Source organism: Tenrec ecaudatus, chromosome 8 (genome assembly GCF_050624435.1).
Source record: "Tenrec ecaudatus isolate mTenEca1 chromosome 8, mTenEca1.hap1, whole genome shotgun sequence".
NCBI classification, from domain to species: domain Eukaryota; kingdom Metazoa; phylum Chordata; class Mammalia; order Afrosoricida; family Tenrecidae; genus Tenrec; species Tenrec ecaudatus.
The window spans coordinates 100070746-100091846 of NC_134537.1; the positions used below are offsets into that span (position 1 = coordinate 100070746).

General features: G+C 46.6%; 1 protein-coding gene across 11 annotated transcripts in view; it reads right to left on the reverse strand.

Annotated features, from left to right (window-relative positions):
- Positions 1 to 928: 928 nt before the first annotated feature.
- TACC1 (transforming acidic coiled-coil containing protein 1) overlaps positions 929 to 21101 on the reverse strand; it is a 140266-nt gene continuing 120093 nt past the window's right edge. For all 11 annotated transcript variants that reach the window (XM_075556654.1, XM_075556650.1, XM_075556648.1 and 8 more), the window contains 7 exons: positions 18602 to 18727; positions 14320 to 14396; positions 12807 to 12850; positions 10768 to 10928; positions 9563 to 9669; positions 6390 to 6510; positions 929 to 5290 (listed from right to left, as the gene is read on the reverse strand). In XM_075556654.1, the coding sequence (XP_075412769.1) occupies positions 5222 to 5290; positions 6390 to 6510; positions 9563 to 9669; positions 10768 to 10928; positions 12807 to 12850; positions 14320 to 14396; positions 18602 to 18727 (705 nt within the window). In that variant the 3' untranslated portion in view covers positions 929 to 5221. The remainder of the gene's footprint in view (positions 5291 to 6389; positions 6511 to 9562; positions 9670 to 10767; positions 10929 to 12806; positions 12851 to 14319; positions 14397 to 18601; positions 18728 to 21101) is intronic.

A 21101-nucleotide genomic window follows, 5' to 3' on the forward strand; every position in this document is an offset into this window, starting at 1 on the left:
CGAAGCAAGGTGTCTCAGTGGTGGAGCTGGGTATGCGCTGGGCAGCTAACCCCGAAGCCAACAGTTTAAACCTACCAGCTCTTCTGCAGGGGAAGATGAGGCTTTCTACTACTAGATTTAGTCTCAGAAACCCACGGGGCAGCCCGACTCTGTTCTATAGGGTCTGAGTTAGAACTGACTCCGACAGTGAGTTTTCAAGCATGTGTTGTTAGTATGATAGAGACAGTGCCACTTCCTACTTATTGCACAGGACGCCGCTTTCCCAGCAGTTGAGCAATCCATGGAGAAAGGTTCCTTTTAGGTCTTGGGAGGTGACGAATCGGTCTAAAGTGTCAGCGCTGATTTTCCTTACTGGATCCAAAGCTGGCTCTACAAATTGGGAAATAAAGCCTTCTTTTTCTCTTTTTTTCCTGGGAGGTGGCTCACAACACCCCGATTCCCCTATCCCTCCAAGCATTGGTCTGGCCAGTATTGAAAATGTTTCTTCTTGGTATTAACCTAGAAACAACAACACGTCAACTATTTTCTGTGGACTGCATTACCATGTTTACACAGTCCTGGCTCACGCTGTGTCCTTTAATGAGCCCGAGAGCTTGGGATGACTTAGCTTCTTGGGACTTGAGAACGCCAGGGCAGACTGGTAGTCTCAGAGCAAACCCAAGAAGTGCCCATCTAAAAACTTTGTTTGCACAGATGCAAAGGCAGGGGAATTTGTATGGCCGAAATCCCAAAGTCGGTTTTGTTTTTAATCATACCAAGTGCACAAAATTCCACAACAAGAGGGTAGTGGCAATGTCAGCTCTGCTCTTCTTAGACTGAAGGATGGCCCTCCTAAGAGCTGAGGCTGCCATCAATGTACAGAGTCAGGATGAAATGACCAAGTGGAGCTTAAAAGAACGACGACGAAAAAACCACACAAACCCAAACCTAACAGTGGTAAACAGTTTTTATTCAGGCAATGAAACATGGAAAAAATATATTAGTAATCATTATAATAATTTCATTTGTGTGAGTGTAACTTTTACAAATATTTACCTGACATATAAAAAGGGAAATTACTGTGCATATAAAATTTATGCAGATGATTTTTTTTCTACACAATAGCCCCAATAGCAGCAGTCAACACGGAGCCTGTTCCTGGGGACCGGGGGCTCCTCACACACCTCATGGCACTCAGGGGGCGCAGGGAAGCAGGTGTGCAATTCACGGTACTCACTGGCACATTAGTACACATGGAGGACATCTAGCGGCGCGCACACACACACACGTTCTACCAGCAACACGGAGTTTACTGCTGCCTCCGAGATTCAAAAGAAATGCCTGGATCCCAGCCCAGTTTGAGATGAAGGCGCGAGGCTGAAGCTGTGGGTGTTGTAACTGACAGGCTGTCCTGTCCCTGGACTGTGGGTTCACATTTTTTTGTAAGACTGCCTGAAAAGTATTCGGATGTACAGAATATTGGTTCGCAGTATGACTTGGAAACACTATTTTTTTTTAGTTGAGTTTGGATGCCACTAAAAGGCGGAGGAGGGGGCGGAGTGGCATCTGCAGAGCTGGAAACTGAGGAGGAGACACAGGGAAGGATTAGGCCGTCCCTCAGCTCCAAGCCCGGCTTTCTCGCCATGAGCTAAAGCGGTGTACAGACTGCCACAGGCCAGCATGACACGCAACATCTCCACATTAGAACTATAACCAGAATACATATAGATATATAATAGCTATAACCATATTATAGTTAATAAAGTCATTCCTTAGGAATCTTTGTTTGCCCAAACCTAACTGCATGCGAAGAGGCACAGACACGGGACTGCGTTTGGACAGGAACGATGGAAAGTGCACTCTGCGAAGCCTCCAGGATGCGTGCTCCGGCGCTAGGGAGTAGGTCTTCCCTGGAGAGCACTGCCAGGGCGCTGGCTCCCAGAGAAGAGTCTGCTAGAGCCGGTCCTTGACCCTTTTGCTACACGGGAGACTCAAGCGAGGGTTGAATGGCAGTGAAGAACCAACCAATCAAACCTTCGTAGAACAGAAGTCCCCTTAAAATACTCTTCTTTATTAAAATCTTTGAAGTAGACACCTTCTGAGACCTTTGGTTTGACACGCTGGGGTTTCTTTTTAAACTTCATTTTGGCTTCGTGGCTGCCCTCGAGCCCTCTGCTAGCTTCTAAAGGCAGGCTGCTGTGAGGGCGAGTCAGGGGATTCTCCCTAGTCAGGAGCAGGCAAAGTGAATTGAGGGCTCTCGAGGAATCTCTGTGAGCTGTGCAGCACCCTGGGGTAGGTAGAAAGGGTGCGGGTATGCAGGGCAGGAGGGAGCATTTCCTCAGCTTCCAAACCCTCCTGAGACGCCGCCCACCCCCTGCCAGCGGCTACATTTCCTAGTTTGGTGGGTCTGAAGAAGCTAGAGGGCACGTGAGAAAACCAGGCCCCACTGTTCAATGGCTCCAGAAGGGTTTCACAGAACAAATGGCTCGGGGGAGGTCACCGGCTTCAAAGAGCTTCCCGGAAGAAAGTAAACCTCTGCAGGTCAGCTGGAACTGCCCACACCTCGCCCACCGGAGGAACTCTCCGCCTTCACATCCAATCCTTCAAGTACCAGGCAGTTTGAGAGTCTGGCTACATCTGGCAAAGCCAACCATGCAGGAAATGCCTCAGCAACATCATCTAGGAACCGGAACCACTTTCTAAGGCGGCGGCTTCCTGGCGTTTCCCCTCTTCCTATTTGCAGCAGGGTTATTATTGCTTGACTAACCAGGCATTTGGTGCCCATGTGTTTCAAAAACAAACTCGGGGCTAGAGTCTCACTCTCCAGAGTTCCAAAACAGGTGTGTCTTTTTTGCTTATTTTTAAAGAAAAATAAACAAATAAACTTCAGCCTGCCTAGCACAGTTTTGTGATGTGCCACCTATCCAAGTTACATTTTCCTTCTTGTCAGCATGAATCCACCTAAGAATATGTAATGGCCTGGGCTCAGAGGCCCAGTGGCAAGTATTCTTAACAAGGATCCCTTGTGTTCCTTGTTCAGTGAAGGTTCTCTTCCATGTTAGGAAAGGATTGTCGTCACCTTGTTGTGACACAGAGCCACTTCTTTGACACACAGTCTTTAAAAACAACAACAAACCATTAAAAAAAAGTAGATGACTATGGATTTATGAGGGAGACACGAAAAGTCTTTTATGCTTAAAACAGATCAAAGTAAAACTAGTGAACGTGATGTGCCGTCTAAACACAGTAGTAAAAACAGGTTTAGCTCGGTTTCTTTCCGCGGGATGCAAAGCTCACTGAGGGCATCTTTTCTACCAACCAGAAGTACTCGTGTCTGGTACGACAACTCTCAGGGCAGCATGCATAGTCAGCCACTGTAGTATCTGCTTTCAAAGCCCAAACCACTGTCAAGTCACTTCTCCAACCCAAGATACTTTCCGCTGCTCTTCTTTGCCTACCCCTGTGTACAAAATTTAAGACAACAGGCCTGGAAATATGGCCTAAGCACCAATTATGATGACTGCCTACTGGCCAAGAGTAACTTCTGGCTTGAAAAGACACCGACTCTCCTGGTCCCCACCCCCCGCCCCACGACGAGTAGCACATGAGGAAAGAGTCACTTTGAGAGGTTGACAGGTTATCTACCAGGCACAAGTCTTGGCTGAAGTTGGATCATGCAATAGTTGTACAAGAAAAGTCAGAAAATGTACTCATAGTACAGACTGTAGCGCATATCCCCACCCGTGAAGACCTTCAGGGTGTGCCATTAAGACAGAGTGCTTCTAAATATCTGTATGGACTGGGGGGTTTGCTTATCCGAGGGAAGGGAATTATTACATGGAGCGCTGCCCCACATCCCCATCATCATGAACTTGGTTTTGTTACACACAAGACCTTCTGCCTTGTGCTCCCCTCACCCAGAATTTAAGTGGTCTTTGCTTAAAGATACTTAAAATCAATTGATTCCTGTAGTATTTCTCATGATTTTGACTGTTTTGTTAAAAATCCCTCTATTTAAAGTTACAAAGGATTCCCCGCCCTACCCCACCTTCCCCAATTCCTTTTAAAGAATGTTTGCAGAGCAACTCACCTTATTTGTGCAAAAAAAAAAAGAAAAATAGCAATAACTATTTCTTCACCTTCTAACTGCTGCTGGGCTGACAGTGACCTTTGAATTAAACAAAATCACTGAAACTTCTGTCAAGTAAATTTTCTTTGTATATTTTGGACAGAAAAACAATAAAGGTGAAATACTGACTTTTGCCTCAACCAACGGAAGTAAAGGGGAGCCCTGGCCTGAGACGGATGGGCCAATCCCCAGGCTTCACAGCATCTCACGGTGTTTGTCCCTGCAGAAAGCACACCCTACTTTCGGCTGAGGACTCATCCCCCAAGGGCCACACCCATCGATAATAAGAGCATTTTGGGGCGAGGGGCTTCACAATGTTTAAAATGTTGGTGGGAAAGTGTCATCTTTTAATTCCATTTTCCGTGAACTTTTTGAAGCCTCCCTGTTGCAGGGAAAAGAAACCATTATGCCAGACATGGGTGAGACGTGAGCCTGGGCCATCGTGAGCAGGGAGAGACCCAGGCCTGAGGTCCTCATGCCTCAGTGTCCCCGCATTCTTAAGTTGGTAATTCGGAGGCAGGCCTCTATTTCCAAACAGGGCTTCTTTTGCCTTGTATGAGAATAGCTTCTTTGGGAGAGGAACTTTTCTTCATCTAAGCGTGAGAGAAAGGATAAGCCGAACGTATAAACATGTGTATAAATGTGTGCCTTCTTGTTACAGCCTAGCGCCAACACCAGGCCACGCTACTGTCTCCAACAAAACCACCAGTGTTGACAATGAAATTCAGAAGCTTAAAATAACAGGTCACGTAAAATAAGAAGCCTAGGATGGTGTGAAAAAGAGATAACCTTAAAGCCTCGCCACAAAATAGTAAATCTTAACATTCGGAAAAGGAAAGACGACTGTAAAACGGGCAGTGGTGGAGCAACTGCAAACCCTAACTCAAGCAGCAGCGCTGAGCGGAGCCTGCCCAGGAGAGCCAGAGGCTGCCCGCCCGCTCTGCGGGCTGCACAGGCAGCTGCCACGCGGCAGCAGAGCGGGTGGGCAGCCGGGAGGCATGTGCTGTTTTTGTAGTTTCGTCTTCTCTGCGAGGGGCATTATTCTGGATAAGGCAAGGTCCTTGTGGTCAGAGGGAGGCGGCCGAATGCAGATCTGCTGGACCCAAGGGAAACTCAGTCGGTCTTTCCCAGCTTCGCGATCAGCTCATCGCAGATTTTTGTCAATTCTTCGATCTCTTGGTTCTGAAAGACAAATGAAGCACGAATGTGGCCCCCTCGTCTTCCGAGACGACGGTAATTCTAGCTGCGTCATCCCTTTCTTATCTCAGGGTCCCTCACTGACCACCATCCTGGTGCTCAAGGCTGTCCAGTCCCTTCCGGGTCCTGGTGCCGGCATGTGTGCGCAGGGCAGCACTGCTTCTGTGTTTAGACCCTGACCTTTGGGCAGCAGATTGCCAGGCCTGCCTTCCACGGAGCCCCTGAGTGGCCAGTAACTGAGCACTTCAACGATTGCCCTGCCAAGGCAGCACATGACCAACCAAACTGCTGGCAACCCCACACACCAGAGTAGAACTGCCCCATAGGTATCTGAAGCTGTACTCCTTTATGGAGTCAGGCTGCCTCATCCTTCTGCTGGTGAATTTGAACCACAGACCTTCAGGAGAGTGGTCCAATGCTTACTCCACTGTGCCACCAAGTCTTCTCAATAGATGACTGACCTCCCCTAGAGCATGTGCACATGATCCCGGGAACCTGCTTAATGGAATAGGGATGAGCTCGGCCACCAACCTCTGCCACGTGTTCATGAGCTCCTTCATCTGCAAACTGCCCAAAGGAGAGGGATGAACAGCGTGCTTGCTCCAAACGACCAGGATCTGGGACTGACTTAGTCCATCTGCTCCCTAGTGACCTGGGACTCTGCAGTTGTACTCAGCACCCCAGGGAGCTAGGGGAGGGGTGTGTGTGTGTGTGTGTGTGTGTAACAGGCAGATGCCATGATAAAAAGGCCTGTTCTGGCTGAATGGATATTACAGGCACTATACAGAATCAGAGACATAGGAAGGAAAAAAAACTAGACGAGGGGGAGGGGAACACACGAAAAAGACATTCTAGAACTGGGGACCAGTGAGAAATCATATGCCTATGCGTTTACTGGGTTTGTCTTTATAGGGCAAAAGGGAGGCCTTCTTGTTTGTCTCCAGCAGTCAGCATACAAAAGAGCTGGATGGAAGTGTCTGGATCTAAAGTTGTATTCATCCAGATCCACTGTAAGCCAAGTACCACCAAAAGCCAACTGTGAGGCAGAAACAGCCTTGAGGCTGGTCCACAGCTTCGTCTGTACCTTCTGCTGCAGGGCCCTTTCCAGGGACTCCACCTTCATCTGCTCTTTTCGGAGTCCGGCATGGAGGGCTGCACTCTCAGCTTTTGCTTTTGTTCGAACCTGAGCAATCTCTTCATTGGCTCTGTTGACGGGTGTTTGTTTGGAGACAAAAGAGACAAAAAGCACATGGTTAGAAGAAAACGGATACTTAACCACTGATATTCATGGCATGTGGACCTGAAAGAATGGACTTACTGATAGGAGGGAAAACAGGGACCAGCCATGTCGCTAAGTCCATTTTGATGGGTAACAATTCCATCTGAACACACTGAGCAGGAAATGTCCATGGTCTGAACCAGTGGTCAAATCCACCTCACGCGCCACCGTGGGCTTCAAAAATCCATGTTTCAGTAGAAAATGGGATCAAAGAACATGCTTTGAAATAATCTTAGAATGCGCTAGAACTGGGTGGATAACTGTCGTGACTGCATCTGTGAGATCCAGAGTTAAGAGAAATGATCTTACTAAGGTGCTAAAGTAAAATATTAAAGGAAAGTAATCATGTCAGTTGATAAACAACTAATTAACTAGTGAAAGAATGCTAAAATCTCAATGTATGCAAGCTAAAATTGTACAGCTTTTTAAAAATTTAAATTTATCACTTTGGCAAAAACGAAGAAAGAATATCTTACCCTATTTAGGCTGAATTACATGCGAACAGGCAGACTCACAAGCTGATGGCATGGATGAAAACCAACCTGGTCTTTGTGAAGGGCCAGGCGGCAGTAACTATTAAAATGTACACTCTGCAACACCATTGGCCCAATGCCACTTCCAGTTACCAATGCAACACTCCCACGTGGCACCATAGTGACTGCACCAGGATGTTTGCTCACTGCGGCATTATGGGCAATGGAAAGAGATTCACAAAACAACCTAGCTTTCCTCAGGAAGCAAATGGTAGACCTACGATCAATTTTCAGACATTACAATGAACTATCTGTTCTGACATGGAAAGATGGCAGAGGTGCGTGAGAGCACTTCAAAAGTCAAACTTTTTTCACTTAGTACATTTATCAAAACCTGCTTGTACTAAGTGAAAAAAGTTTGACTTCAATATCACATTAAAGCAAAGCAAAACAAAACCCCCTAAATGGTTCAGAATAGTATTTGTACAGGCACAAAGCACAGCCTGGAGGATATATAAGGGCAAGTTAAAAAGCATTGCTGCTTTGTTTCCAGTTCACACATTCATGGCTTTATTCTACACACAATGTTTAAATTTGTCTCTGTGATCAGTGATGGTGCAGGCAAGTTCTTTCGACAATACACTTGTCTCCCTTTCCTAAGGCGCCGTCAAATAAAAGGGCCTACTTAAAATAGTAGATGACTTCCCAGGGGATCTGCTGGGTCAGTTATAGTCAAGGTTGAAAGCTCAGCTCCAAAGCTTATGGTAACTATTTTCTTCGATTCTGAAGGGGGTAATCTTGGTATGTTTTCTCAAAGGACACAGGATGATCATAAGACTTTATTATAAAGAAGTTTTAAGAAAACAGAATTGTAATGGCAAGGAAAGTACAGGAAAGTTGCACGAAGAAATTTTCCATCACAACAATGCAGCTGCTCATTCCTCCAGGGAAGCAAGGGCTGCCGTATGAGAACTTGAGGGTGTCAAGCCTTATACCAAGCTGATACCAAGGGCTCAAGTAGAAAGAAAATGCTTTGAGAATGATGATGGCAACAAATGTACAAATGTGCTTGACACGATGGATGGATGTAAGCATTGTGATGAGTTGTACGAGCCCCCAATGGAATGATTAAAAAAAACAAAAACCCCTTAAACCATCTAGCCCCTCCAGCCCTGATCTTGTCCCTTCAGACTTCTTTTTGTTCCTCAAGTTCAAGAACATTTAACAGGAACATGATCCGAGTCCCTCGAGGACACCCTAACTGCTGTGTTGACATGTGGTCTCTCAGAGGGCCGGAACCATTCAGGGAAGGGCTCGAGCTAGAAGCACCACTGTCAGCATAAGCGGGCCCAGATGGAGGCAATGTTGAGAAACAGTCGCTTCACATCTGAGACGTCCGCTCAATGAAAGTTTCTGTGATTTCCTAGGAGTGCTCTCTGACATCCTCACATCATATATCTTTAATAAAAGCACTTCTGGGAAGTGAGAATGGGAAATGGGAACTTCAAAGTTTTTAGAAATGGGAAGTGAGTGAAATGTACACATATCACTTTTTAGTTAAAAGAATAAAGTTGGGTGCATCCTTCGCATCCCTCCCCGGGGTAATTCCAGATGTATTTGGACTTGAGTATTTGCAAAAGAATCAAACCCTCAGACTCTTAGACAGAATCATGGCGTTCATGGGAAAGGTCTTTGTACTATGGCAGGAAGCCTAGAAGCTGTACACACAGAAGAATGGACACAGGGTGCCCTGCACTGCTCCTCGTGAGGCAAGTGTCTGAACGTATAGCTGCTGAAATGATTGGATTTCACTTTTAAAGTAAATGCAAATCAAAACCACCCTTTTCACCCATCACAGTGGCAGAGAACCCACAATTTGGTCTGTGGACAAAACAGTAGGGAAACAGGCACAGGCACTGTCCTGCACTGCTGGTGGACATGCAAACTGGTTATTTGTCTAATAAGGGCAATTTCACATTTCTCAAAGGTCTCTAAGTATATACGTCCTTTGGCAATTAATTTTCCAGGTACCCATTACCCAGGTAACTCACATGCACACAACGTGACAATAATTACAAGGTTATTTGTTACAGCTGCATGTGTTAACAGCAAAGGATTTCACATGCCCTAATTGTCGAGAAGGAGGGCACTGCTTAGATAAAAATGATCCGGCTCAGCAGTGCAATGTCTGGCTGCTAGTAAAACACCAAACAAAACGAGTAAGTTTTTCATATAGAAAGATCACAAAAACATACTGCTACATGGGGAAAAAAAAGCAAGGCATGCTGTCGTTCGTCTGTATAAAAATGAAGTCGGGACGGGATATATTTTGGAAAAATCAACAGAAATTAAGAGCAGTGATTATCAGAAGATACCGGATACAGTTTTAATACTTTTTAAATGTTTGAACCATGCGAAGATGTCACCTATTCAAAAAGTGAACGCGTGAGCGGCACTCTTGCCACCATGTCGAGAACCGCGGGCTCTGGGTGTACAAGCTCTTACTTGTCAAGTCTCTCCTCTGCGTGGATTTTCAGGGCCTGATAGCGCTGTTCCTCTTGTTTAACTCGGGCCAAGTAGTCCTGAGCACATTTTTTCAAGGCTTCTTCATTCTGTTCCAAAGTGATCATTTAAAATAGAATAAATTCCATTTTTTTCTACCGGAAACACACCACGCACCCGAGTTTTCATTTTTTAAATTGAGAGAAGTCTCATTCATTCAGACACCCTCAGCCACACTCCACAGTCACTGGGAGCAGGCCCAGGGTAGGTAACTATTTCCACACTGTACGGGGCAGTCTGACCATATCTTTAGTCTGCAAAACTTTGTTTGGAAATGGTGGAATAACATACAGTTGGCCATCTGCACCGGCGCATTCAGCCAGCTGTGGATCACAAATGTTTGAGGGTGGTGACAATTAAGTAGTCAAAGCAATCCCTCAGAGACTAAGAGCGAACACGGAGAAACACTATTTAGACAGCATTCATATTGTTATGCATTAACACAATGATGGCTTAAAGCATGTACAGGTTATATGCAGATACTGTGGCATCTTACAGAACGGGCTATTACTGGTGTATGCCAGCGCCCTGGAGATGCAGCGATGGCTGTAAACAGTAGCTTCTCAGCCCTTCAAAAAACCCGTCACGGCTTTGCTTTCAAATGCTTTCCACTCATCTCGCAGTACATCTGGCTTAGGACGAAGTCATTCAACACTGAACTGCAATCTATCCTCACCTTAGATTAACTGGTGACGCTCACTTTTATTTTAACCTAGAAATAGTTCACTGCCACTTATTACCTTAAACGAATACATTCATTTAAATGTAAACCTGAAATGAGTAGAGTATTATTAGATAGACAGGGACCCAAACCCACTTGCTTTCTTCTAGAATACAGTTTGAATGCTTCTGCAGTACTTTCCCTAAGACTGAATTGCTGACTGATCAGAAAAAACCTTTCTGGAATTCCCTGAAAGTCAAAAGGCAATTCCATTTCTGGAATTCCAGTTCTTTGAGGTCTGAGATTCCTAGCTTCCTAAGCAGCCACTGAGAGGAGACACAGAGAAATCTCCAGAATCGAAGATGTAAGGCCAAAAGGGGCTCCCCAAGTCTCAATTTCAAAGACAACGCATGCCCTTGGCATTCAGTGTTTGCAGGCTTGTTACGGAGAAAAGGACTACTAGCACGAACAGAGGGAAAAGACACACCTTCTTGAACCCTTCCAAGACGCCCTTCAGGTTCTCGTATCTCCTGAAGAGATCCGAAAGGGACCTTTCCACGGAGTTAAGGTCTGCCAAGGCCTGCTCCTTCTCCACGGTCAGCTGCTGGAGGCTCTTCTGAGAGGTCATATTGGTCCTTTGCTCATCCTCTGGGAAGCAGGAGGAAGGGCAATGCCACATTTACTCAGCACCCAATGCCCCCACGGCCTGAGAGCTAAACACTGCTCTTGGGGATTCTGCTTCTCAAGAGTTTCATGCTAGCAGGGCAAAAAGGGAGGTGGGTTACGTTTTGTTCCCTCTCTCAGCAGGGAAAGGTGAGTAGAGACCTAAGAGCTAAAGGGCAGAAACCATTTGGGAGATGAGTAACAGAGAGGGGAAACTAAATCCAAAGCCAAACCAGTTGCTGTCAGGCTGATTCAGACTCAAGGTGAGCCAGTGTGTGCAGGTCAGTGACCTTTCAGATGCAGATTACCAGCACTGTTTTTCTGAGGTCCCTCTAGGTGGGGGAGGTTAAACTACCCACCCAAGGGCTTCTAGGAGAGGAAACAGTTGTGGTAAAGATATAGTGGCTGCTTGTCTTAAAGGCCTGAAGATAAATAAGAGGCCATCTAGCTGAGAAGCAACAAAGTCCACATGGAAGAAGCCCACCAGCCTGTGTGATCATGAAGTGTCCATAGGATCAGGTAGCAGAGGGAGCGTGTGGAGTGGAGACCCAAAGCCCATCTGTAGACAACTGGACATCCCCTTACAGAAGGCTCGCAAGGAGGAGCAGGGTGCAGTGTAGCACCAATGAAACATACAATTTTCTTCTAGTTCTTCAACGCTTCACCACCTGCCACCCACTATCACCATCCCAGTTCTACCTTACAAATCTGACTAGATCAGAGGATGTACACTGGTACAGATAGGAACGGGAAACACAGGGAATCCAGGACAAATAAATCCCTCAGGACCAATAATGAGAATGGCGACACCAGGAGGGTAAGGGAAAGATGGGGGGAGAAAAGGGGAACCGATCACAATGATCTACATATAACGCCCCCCCCTGGGGGCCAGACATCAGAAAAGTGGGTGAAGGGAGACATCGGTTAGACTAAGACATGAAAAAATAAAATTATAAATTATTAAGGGTTTGTGAGGGAGGGAATGAAGGATGGAGAAAAATAAGGAGCTGATATCAAGGGCTCAAATAGAAAGAAAATGTTTTGAGAATGATGAGGGCAATGAATGCAAAAATGTACTTTACACAGGTGATGTATGTATGGATTGTGATAAGAGTTGTATGAGCCCCCAATAAAATGATTAAAAAAACAAACAAACACCACCTCTGGTGTTGAGAGCAGCAGAGAATATCACTAAAGTGTTTTAAGTGAAGAAAGACCAGATTTTAATTTAGAGAGTCAATCTTTGAAACAATGGTTAGAAAAAACTAAATGTAATCAGTGGGGCACACCCACTATCATTGTGTAGAGGTGACTCAGTCTAATGAGAATGAAAAAGACCAAACCTTCTCTTCCAATTCTAGAGACACTACCGGACAGAGTGGAGCTGCCTCGCGGGCTTTCCGAGGCTGCACTTCTTCATGGGAGCAGACGCCTCAGCTTTCTCCCAGAGTAGCTAATGGGCTGGAACCTTGGCAACCTTTCAGTTAGCACCCAAATGAGTACGGTAAGGACAACGCACCACACACAAGGAGGTGCTACCCCAGGGGTATAAATGATATGGCCAGGCCCTTCAATTCTGGACCCTGGGCACACAGGGCTTTTCTCAGAATTAATGCGCCTGCCCTCTTCTAAAATGAACTAAGTGAACATGAAGTTTATATAACCCACGGCCACGGTGTCTGTTACCAAGGCTGTGCATCTCTGAGGGAGCAGACAGCGCCATCTTTGTCTGTGGAGTGGCTGGTGGGTTTGATCCCCTAACCTTCCCCAGTGCCACCAGGGCTCCTATTAGTTTGCATGATGATTTGAAAAGCATCCACTGGGTTCAATGGTGAGAATCCTAGGAACAAAATGTCTCCTTACCGATCATCTGGGCAATGGTCTCTTCATATTCAGCCACAATTTTCCTAAATGAAAGCAGCAAGAAGAGAATTTACCATAAGAGTTTTAACACAGTGGAAATGGGAGAAATTGCTGTCCTACACAACACACACAATAATGTACACTGACATTTCAAGTTCATTCAATTCTTTTTATGCTTGTGGGCTTTTAAAAAAAGTATTTGTGTGAAGAAAAAAATTTGTGTGTGCAGTCTTTTTAAATATTAAAGTCAGATTTATATACTTTAAGAAAAGTTATTTAAGATTTTTAAATCACTTTCTCTTTATGGAAATAATTGTGGTCACTTTTTCTTCCTGCCTATTGGAATATCGCAGGGCAGTAGACACATTCCACTTACTCAAATCAATAAAATTTGAGGGGCTTGAAGCTCTCGGATCAGACTTTAGTTTTTCCCAACCCTGCCCCACGCTGTCAGGCACCCCCTTCCTTCCGAGTTTTGTAATGTACTGCAGGCTAACTCGTGAAGTATTTCACTTATTTAGAGTCGAACGTCTGCCCGCTCGCATTCACCTTTCTCTTAGTGAGGTGAGGCCCTGGGCCGGTGACACTGTGGGAGTAATGTTCAGTCCTGCCTCAGCTTCTCTTGTGGTGCCTGTCACTTTTTACCCACATCCAATGAGACCCTTCCAGGTCTATGCAAACCCACTAAAGGTGGGGGCTGTCCTTTACTCTCCACCAAGCCCAGGACCGAGCCCCACGCACCCCAGTAAACACGGCACACACGGGCCAGGGAGTAGGAGGAGCAAATTTTAAATGAAGTGTTGGCTGTTGGCTGTCAGACTCAAAGCGACGCTAAAGAGATGACGAGGGCTGCTCCTGATTAGCCGAAGCTGTAATCTCCCTGGGAGCAGATTGCCAGGTCTTTTCTCCTGAGCACAGCTGGTGAGTTCAAACCACCGACATTGTCGTTTGCATGCGACCGTAACCACTGCTTCACTAGAGCTCTTCTTGCTAAGGATTACAGCCTAGAAAAACCTCCCACGTGTGTCTACTCTGTCACACGGGCCCCTAAGAGTCAGAGTAGACGCGGAAACAACTAACATCTGAAATAAAACTGTGAGAAAATACGACGACTAGCACTCTTCCCTTATAGAAGATGTCAATACAGTGTATTCCTCTGCATTTCAAATAGACATTTTGTTGCATATACTTATGCCAGTTCTTTTGAAAAGACAAGAATGACACGGGCTCTGAGGAGCCCGAGATAAGCTACAGTGGAGATAGCGCCTGCCCCAGCAAAACCTCATGAAACGACAGTATCCGCCACATAAAGCTAAGTACAACTAACGGGCCCTCAGCTTCTCCCCAGCTGGTTCGGCCGTCAATGAACACGTTCATCGCTTATCTGTAGTAAATGGAATAAAGCATAAAGACACCAGGGACTCTGAACAGTTGCATGGGAAAATTCTGTTTTCCCGCCAACTTTTTGCAGTCCCCTCGTTTGCTGCCGCTGCCCCAAACCATATGCTCTCACCTCATCTCCAGGACTTCCTGTCGAGTATCTTCGTACTTTTTCTTCCATTCATTGGCTTCAATCTCTTTTGTGATTATCTAGATTATAATAGAGAGAAAGCCTGATTTTACCTACTTTGACAGTTTGTATTGTAGATTGGAGTTGGAGACAATATGCAGGCCCTCCCACCCCAAAACATTTCATTTCTGTATTCTACGGAAAATGAAACCGTAACAGCTCTGCCTATTTGGACGCTGCAATGACGCCAGGCAGGATAACTCCAAGTGACATGTAGAGGCTCTGTGAATGCTGACTGGGGTATGTTGACTTATCTGCTTGTGTTTAACATCCGTGGCACTTAAAAAATGCATGGTAAATTTGCATGGTAACCATTTTACATCATACCCCTGATGGAGTCAAGTCCATGTAAAGAAAAGGACAATCCAACAATGAGATTTGCCTTTCAATCTGATGGTCTGTGGTCCCTCTTCAAGTGTGGACTCGAACTCACTCCTACAGCTTAACTTTCAGCCAAACAACGGACAGGTCCACGTGGTGAACAATAACCCCAGGGGGCACGCACTCCTTAAGACAAGCAACCATGCACGATTAACAGGTGGCCTCGGCCCAGGGGTGCTGCTCAGAAGACAGGAGGGATAGCAAAGAAGGACCAAGGACAATGGGAAACCCAGAGCGCAGGCAGGAAGGGGTTGTTACATTATGGGATTACAATCAAACAAAATGTGTATGGATTTTTGAATAGAAAATGAATTTCCCTCTGTAAACTTATACCCAAATCACAAGAAAAAGTTTTGTTTGTTTTTTTTCTAGATGAAATTTATTTTATTCATCAGTAAGACTAGAAAAAGTTTCATAAAAACAAACAAAAAACCTAATTTTCCTCTGTAAACTTAACCCAAATCACAATAAAGTTTTTTTAAAAAAACTAATTTCCCTCTGTAAACTTATACCCAAATCATAATGAAGTTTTAAAAAAAATCTGTACATCAATCACAAAGCCTAAAAAAGACGCAAATCCTAGAATGTTCCTAAAGGGGCGCTCTTTGAAAGAGACTCCCAATAGGCCAGTTAATAGGTCCAATAGCAACAGTTCATTTGAACAATAGCTACGTATGAAAAACCAAAACTCACAAGGCAAGTCCACCGTGATACAATTTCATATAAAAATGTAGGGTTGCAAATACAAATCGGTCATGTGCTAAACAAACGGGACACACTAGCCATTGGGATCTCCAATGTCCACAGCGGCAGCCTTTTACAACTGACCGAAGAGCAGAGCTGGGGTGCACAGAGACAACAATCCAAGCAACTGCAATGATGGAAGGCCCCTGGGGACTCAATCCTGTGGTTACTGTGAGGTCCTGGGAGGAAGTGCCTGTTACACCGTTGGTCCAGAATCCCAATGATGCCAGACCATCTGCCTAGCAGAGATTCACCTCAATCAGTCACAAGGATGCAGTCATTGTCCGAGCTCGGCCCCCGCTGGTGAGGAGAAATAAGCCTGCCACAATCCAAGTATAGAGTGGCACGGCCAGCATTCTCTCTCAGTAGAGATTTCTGATCGTTGGTGGGATGATTCATTCCACACACCAACTTTTGGTTGGTTATCGTTCCCTGTGGTCTGGCCAAATGCTAGACGGTTACATTACACGATCCAATACAAAACAATGTAGCCATCTTCCGTGTGTAATCTAGTATAATGTGATCGACCCGGCAAACCGGGGAGTTCCTCCGTGCGTGCTCTGCGGACCATAAGCATATTCTGGCAGAATTCTTTCTCAACTCTGCACCTGTGAATCTGGGAGGCCCACGCCTGCAGAATCGTGACTCGCAGGTTTTGGATTTGCCATACCCCATGAGCCAGTCCCTAGAAGTAAATCTCTCTGTATGTAGGTGCGCACATGCCATTAGCTGTGTTTCTTTTGAGAGTTCCAAGACAATCTCACACTCCACCTCTACCCTGCCAAACCTGTCCGCCTCACTGTACGGTCCCGCACTACCTTGGCTGTGCTGCTCGCTGACCTGGATGTTCATTATTTTGGTGCCTTTTATAAGAACCCAGAAGCCAAACTCTTGCTTCAGGAATCGAGGACCATCTTTGCTTTGGTACATTAGGGGTTGACTCTAACTCTCAGAACAATGTTATTTTTCTGATTTCGGGGTACATATCCACAGCTCCCGAGCACTGACAAGAGGACTAGTTGAAGTCCTTCATCACCAACCTAACGTTACTTTATAAAGCTTTCAAAAGCTGCTGTCAGATACTTACCAACTTGTCATGCCACAAAAATAAAGCTGCTACGTCAAGATAATGATCTTCCCAGAGGAGATCAAGAAATCGAGAAACTACACAGAAAACACAGCCCAGAAATCCAATGGGAAAGAGCGGTATCCGATTAACAGCCCAGCAAAGGGTGGTTATCCATAGATTTCAGGTTGTCAGGAGAGGCCCAGCTATCATCCCCATTCAACAGAGGAGTTCAGAGGGCACGGTCCTGGAATTCTGCACGGGTGAGAGCGGGGCACACTTTTACATCGCTGCAAGGCCACACGCCAAGGCCCTGCGAGGCATGGAACATGCGTTCTCTGAAAAAATGAGGGCACGGATTTTCTCATACACGTGAGTACACTTTCCAAAAGCAGATACTCAAAACATTAGGGACAGAAGACAAAAGAAGGGCCCAAAAGCTGTGATCAGAGCCCCCCCACCCCCAACACACACACACACGCACGCACGCACGCACGCCCGCGCACGCCCCAGGGAATGGGACTGCAGCAGCCAGTATACCACCAACCAAACCGGGAAACAGCTTCACGGGGTGGGGCTTTCGCAGCACGCCTTTTTGCAGCCAGGTGAGCATCAGCAACGCTCTCCGAGTTAGTTAATCCAGCGGTGTCACCTGAGAAAGTTCTCTCTAGCCACAGTACATTTTTTGGTAAAAGCAGTTTTGCTTGAACCTTGTTTTTTGTGATGGCCAATTGAAGAGAACAACATGTAGATGTGAAATTTTGTTTCCCGCTCAGGAAAAATGTCGCAGAAATTGTTGTGATGCTGATCACAGCTTACAAGGACAGCACTAAGGGGAAAACTCAAGTGTACAAGTGGTTTTTTTCATTTCAAACAAGGTGAAATGTTAATTGATGACCAACTTCCTTCTGGACGGGCCGTCAACTTCCTGAATGGATCAAAGTGTTGAGAAAATTCATCAACAAAAGTCATGCCCTTGTGCCTGAAGACCAACAACGGACCACTGAAGAGACGGGAGTTATTGGTACAGTGAATTTTAGTGGCGGACTGGGGAATGAGAAGGGTTGCTGTGCCCTGGGTCCTGACTGACCAGAAAAAGAGCGTCAGCTGGAAACATGCTGTGCTTTTAAAGAACAGTTCCGAAGGGACCCAGACTTTTATTTTCCAAAGTCACTACTGGTGATGAGACATGGTGGTACTCTGATGACCCCAAAAGCAAACAGCAATCCAGTCAGTGGAAGATGCCATTGTCACCTCGCCCCCCAAAAAGCTCATCATGTGCAATCAAAGATCCAGACGATGCTTATTTGTGTTTTTGATGAGCTAGGGATAATGCATTTAGAGTTCATTCTACAAGATCAGACTGTTAATCAAGCTTTCTATTTAGAGGTTCTGAAAAGACAGTGTAACAGTGTGAGACAAAGAAGGCCTGATTTGTGGCAGACGGGGGACTGGTTTTGCCACCACAGCCATCTCAGTTGACAGTTCTGGGTAAAAACAGCATGGCTCTCTTGCCCCACACATCTTACTCAGCTGACCTCACACTGTGTGACTTCTTTTTGTTTCCTCGAATGAAGAGGGACATGAAATGACAGAGATTTGACAATATAGAACAGGTGAAAAAGATGAAAAAGACAAGGGAGGTGCTGTCAGCCATTGAAACAGATGAGTTTGAAAAATGTTTCCAAGAATGGAATTGCAGATTGGGCAAATGTATTAAGTGTAATGGAGAGTACTTTGAAGGTGATAAGGTGTATTACAAGGTCATTACATAAAAACAAATTAAATACATAGCTTTGGAAAAAAATTCCATTTTGGGCAGTGGGTATCCTCTCATAGGCATACAGCAAGTGGCAGGAAGCAAGAACTCTCAGCCTGGGATCACTGAAGCCCACACAGATGAAATCTAGCCACCGCCAACTGCCCTCTCTCCCCCCCTCATCCCCCCCCCTCCGTGCGCGCGCACACACACACACACAGCCAGCCCAGACAAAGAAACGGAGTGATAAGCAGACCCAACAAGAAACAGGTTACCTCTTCTCTTATCAAGGTGAGCACGGCTGTCTTATCAGCTTCACTGAGGCAGATGCCATCCAGAGGGCTCTCGCCACCGCAGGCCACAGACACAGGCGCCTTCTCCTCGGAGGTCTCCACCAGGCCCTGTGGGCAGCAGAGCCCAGCATGAGCATCTCGGCCTGCAGCTTCTGAACCCTGACCACGCCCTAGTGGCTTCCTCACCGCTACACTGGCTGGGTTCCTCAGAAGCAGCGCCAGGGGAGGGATCTAGCGTATCTGAAGAAAAGCTGTTATAATGACTATCAGGGTGGGCTTATTAGCTTCTGGCGAACAGAAACTAGAGACGCCCCCTTTGTTTCAGAGTGCTCAGGGCCATGCTACTGACCTGTGCACTCAAAAGTTGTGCACACGAAATCTCCAAGCGCTCTCTCATATACACTAAGGGGCTCTAAAAGTTCCCGGACATTTCCTATTACCTTCAATTCCCTTTTTTCTACCACATTTTCTGAAGCCCCCGCATATATTTACACATACACACACACACACACACACACACACACACACACACACACACACACACACACACCCCTTAAGGAGGGTCACCAACGAATCACACATAAAATATCCATGGCTGGCTCCAGCTCCACAGAGCTGGCCCCATTCCCCGGCCAGCTGGCTCACACTGTGGCCAACAATGGGTGCACCTTCATAGACATCAAGCCAGACAGTGCAGCCTGACCTGGTGGCTGACATCACCAAGCTCTCTGAGCAGAAGGGATTCTGCCTGGTGGCCATGAAGTTCATGAAGGACTCTGAAGAACACCTGAAGCAGCACTTGACCTTGACCTGAAAGAACGCCCATTCTTCCCAGGGCTGGTGAATGAAGTACATGAACCTGGAACCAATGGTGGCCAGTCTGGGAGGGGCTGAGCATGGTGAAGACGGGCCAGATGATGCTGGGGGAGACTAACCCTGCAGGAACATCCTTCACGGCAGGGATGCGGCCAAAAGCACGAGGGAGAAATCAGCCTCTGGAGGAATTGGTGCACTACAAGTCTCGTGGCTATGACTGAATCTATGAATAAGAGGGGGACAAAGCAGTCCTGTCCCTGTGGACCTATTGGCATTATGCCTATCCTGTGTACAGCTCTTCTTCCGTGGGTGGAAGCAGGATTGACGTCCCGTCGCCGTCCAAAGCACACTGACCAATAAATAAAGCCTTTGGGGAAAAAACCCCAAAACACCATCCATGGCGAACGCTTTCATTTTTGGGTTTCTGCAGGTGATGTAAACAAACTGACCGAGAAAGTGGTGGCCGGTCCATTCCACGTGCTGCTTTGGGTGTCCTTCACTTAGCCACTTTGGATGACAGCCCGCCGCACATTCAGTATTATGGGCTTCCAGGGATGAGGAGCTGGAAGGACCGCATAGCTGAAGTGCCCCAGTCCATGGGTGATTTGGGGTGCCCCCCAAGCTCCTCCGCTGCTTGCGCTGCAGTAAAGTGCTGGCTGTGAGGCCCTGGCGTTTTGAGAAGGGTGTCTTTATCTGCCCCTACACACAGCAGCCACTGGCGAGCAGGCTTCAAAAAGCGTGTGGAGAAGCTGGAATTACAAGACAACTGAGCTTTGCCACACGCTTTTAGAAGCCCCCTCGCGTACGTCTGTGCCTGCACTTCCGCTTCCCGGCTCTCCCCGGCTGTGAAGGTAAGGCGCAGGTCGTTTCTCCCATGAAATGGGGCGGAAAGGTTCACACGGCCGACCTTTCGATGAGCAGCTCGGCACTTAACCATTGTGCCACCACGGCTCCTTGTGTTGAGAGAGGCTCTGCAGGAAGGGCCACCAGGAAAGGGAATGATGCGTGTCCCTGCCACTAGCCAGTGAGGATCTGAGACCGGACACCTGCTGCTAATTACTGAATTGCTTGCATTTCCCAGAAATGAAGGCTGGTGTCAGGTGTCTTATTTGGAAATCGTGTCTTCAAAGTTATTAGTTAACTTGAGGTCATACAAGGCCAGAACCAAAGAACCCTAAACCCACTACCATCAAGTTGAATCTCGCAACCCCAAACTAAATCTTTACCAACAGGTGCTTTGAACTGCCTAGCCTACAGGGAGCAGTCTGATGCCGAAACAGCAGCACTACTAGGGCGCTGTCCTCATCCCGTCTGAGTGGTAGCCTCATACAAAAGCAGAGACACAGAAAGAGAGAGCGGAGATTGTGAACGACCAAGGCCAAGCAACATGCAGAGGTACCCATGGCTGAGAGAGAGCCGGTCCCTTCTACCCTCTACAGACTGTACATCTGGCCTCCAAACTATGAGGCAATCTCTGGCTGTCCTTTTCTTTGTGGTATTTTGTAACTGGTCCCAGGGTACTAATCCACCTGCTAGGCCAGCAAGGAGAAGCATTCCAGGTAGAGCCCAGGAGGGATCACAGGCCGTCAACACCTTGACTGCCGTCTTTCGAGAGACCTAGAGGCACCCAGCTGAGCTGTACTAGACTCCTAACCCACAGAAACGA